Source organism: Echinops telfairi, unplaced genomic scaffold, assembly GCF_000313985.2.
Source record: "Echinops telfairi isolate 266 unplaced genomic scaffold, ASM31398v2 ScPeMD7_7468;HRSCAF=8506_0, whole genome shotgun sequence".
In the NCBI taxonomy this organism is placed as follows: Eukaryota; Metazoa; Chordata; class Mammalia; order Afrosoricida; family Tenrecidae; genus Echinops; species Echinops telfairi.
The window spans coordinates 95,277,367-95,279,400 of NW_022111369.1; the positions used below are offsets into that span (position 1 = coordinate 95,277,367).

General features: G+C 52.4%; 1 protein-coding gene across 1 annotated transcript in view; it reads left to right on the top strand.

Moving 5' to 3' along the window:
• Positions 1-2,034, top strand: part of SEL1L3 (SEL1L family member 3) — a 160,509-nt gene that overhangs the window by 90,254 nt on the left and 68,221 nt on the right. Inside the window, exon 11 of the mRNA XM_045284078.1 lies at positions 1,224-1,403. Coding sequence (XP_045140013.1) covers positions 1,224-1,403 — 180 coding nt within the window. The remainder of the gene's footprint in view (positions 1-1,223; positions 1,404-2,034) is intronic.

Sequence of the window (2,034 nt, forward strand, 5' to 3'; positions counted from 1 at the left end):
ATCGTCTCAAGTTGACACCAGATTATGTAACTACCACACTGCCCATCCTGGCCCACCCTCGTGACCAGTGGGAGGTGACAGTCTGTGGCCGTGGTGGCTCAGGACTTTTGAGTGCCATCGATCTTGATGGAGTTCTTCAGTATTCCATGTTCTCTTCGGCCTTTTGTTGTTGTTGTTGTTGTTGTTAGGTGCCGTTGAGTTGGTCCCGACTCAGAGACGCCCTGTATACAACAGAACAAAACGCTGCCTGCTTGTCTTTGAGTCCATAATTGCACCTTAAAGCAAACCAAACCGAACACATGCTGCCGTCGAGTCAATTCTGACTCACAGCGACCGTGTAGGATACTGTGGAATTGCCTCAGGGAGTTCCTGAGACTCTCCTGAGGAGTGGCTGGTGCTCTCAAATGACTGACCTTGTGTTTAGCAGCCCAATGCATAGCCACTGATCCACCAGGGCCCTCTGGTTATAACTTAGGAAGTACCAACTACTGGCCATGGTTAAACCAGTAGAGGTTGGGATAGTTACTGTATTGAAGATTTTATTGTTTTGGGATTTTTTTTAAAGACATGTCAATACGTTTCTGGTCTGGCTATGCTTATATATTAAAAATAAAACAAACCCAAACTCATGCCACTCTGACGGAAAGCGGCCCTATAGGACAGGGTGGAACTGCCCTGGTGGGTTTCGGAGACTGCAACACTGATGGGAGGAGACGGACCGTCTTTCTCCTGCAGACTGGCTGGTGGTTTTGAACTGCTGGCCTTGCAGTTAGTAGTCCGACGGGTCACCCCTGCACCCCCAGCACTCCCTGGGTTCTATGTACGGGTACTAACTTCCACCCAAAGCTGCTTAGAAGGAGTTGTGGGGATGGAGGGGGCTACCCGTATCTTAAATCCTTTTATGAAGAGAAAGGCCGACCACGGATCAAGGTCCCCCACAGGGTGTGGATCCGAATCATTCAGAGGCAGCTCTTCTTGGACGCTTACACCGTCCCCCTTGCCAAAGGATCCCTGGTGGCATCGTGGTTACACAGTGGGCTGAGATCTGCAAGGTCCGCAGTTGGAAGCCCCTTTCCCAAAGTAAGTGGGGTGGGGGGAAGAAATTGAAGGAGAATAGATTTTCACACGAACCTTTGAAGCCTCCAGGTGCAGATGTGGGCCAGCTGGCCTTTCACCCCCTTATCTACCATCTCGTGAACTTTGGGTCTCTTTCTTCCTAACAGGGCATGTTATATAGTTTGGTTGGAGGGCAGGGCAGTGAGAGGCTGTCATCCATGAACCTGGGCTACAAACACTACCAGGGCATTGACAGCTATCCCTTGGACTGGGAGCTCTCTTACGCCTACTACAGCAGCATCGCCATGAAGACGCCCCGGGACCAGCACACGCTACAAGGGGATCAGGTAGGAGAGCCTTTCCTGAGCTGTCTGTCTTCCCAGGGGTGTGCACCCGTGGCTGACTTGCCTCTTGACCTACAAAGGACATGCATCGCCCAACGAGAGGAAGTCTTTCTTGGGCTCTCCGTGGGTGTTCCCTGGGTTTCTCTGGCCGAGCACGGGCATGAGAGGCTTGGCATGAGCGGATTTTCTGAGATGAGACCGTTGGGTTTGATTTTGCAAAAAGGCGCACACACACAAAAAAAATATTAGCAGCAAAATCCTAAGCCTCTTGCCTTTTCTCTGAGAGCCTGTGAGGGAACCGGGGCCCCGAGATGTTGGAGAGGAGGGGGCAGGTGTTGCACCTCATGGGGGCAGGGAGCTAACTGCTTCTCCCACTTGATAAAGGGCCATTGGGGACTGAGTTATGCAGACGCCAGTTTCTCGCCCAGCCACTGCTGGATGCCTGGAGGGACATCTGTCCCTGTCACCTGGACCTTGCTGACCCACAGGGCTGGCAGGCTGTCATGTTGGAAGAGTCCATCTGATCCAGATCAAAGACTGGACCAGAGGCACTTACTCCGGCCTCTGGCTTGACAGGCTCTCAAATCAGATGGCCTCACTGCAGGTGCCAAAGCCACCATTGGCTTCCAGTTGA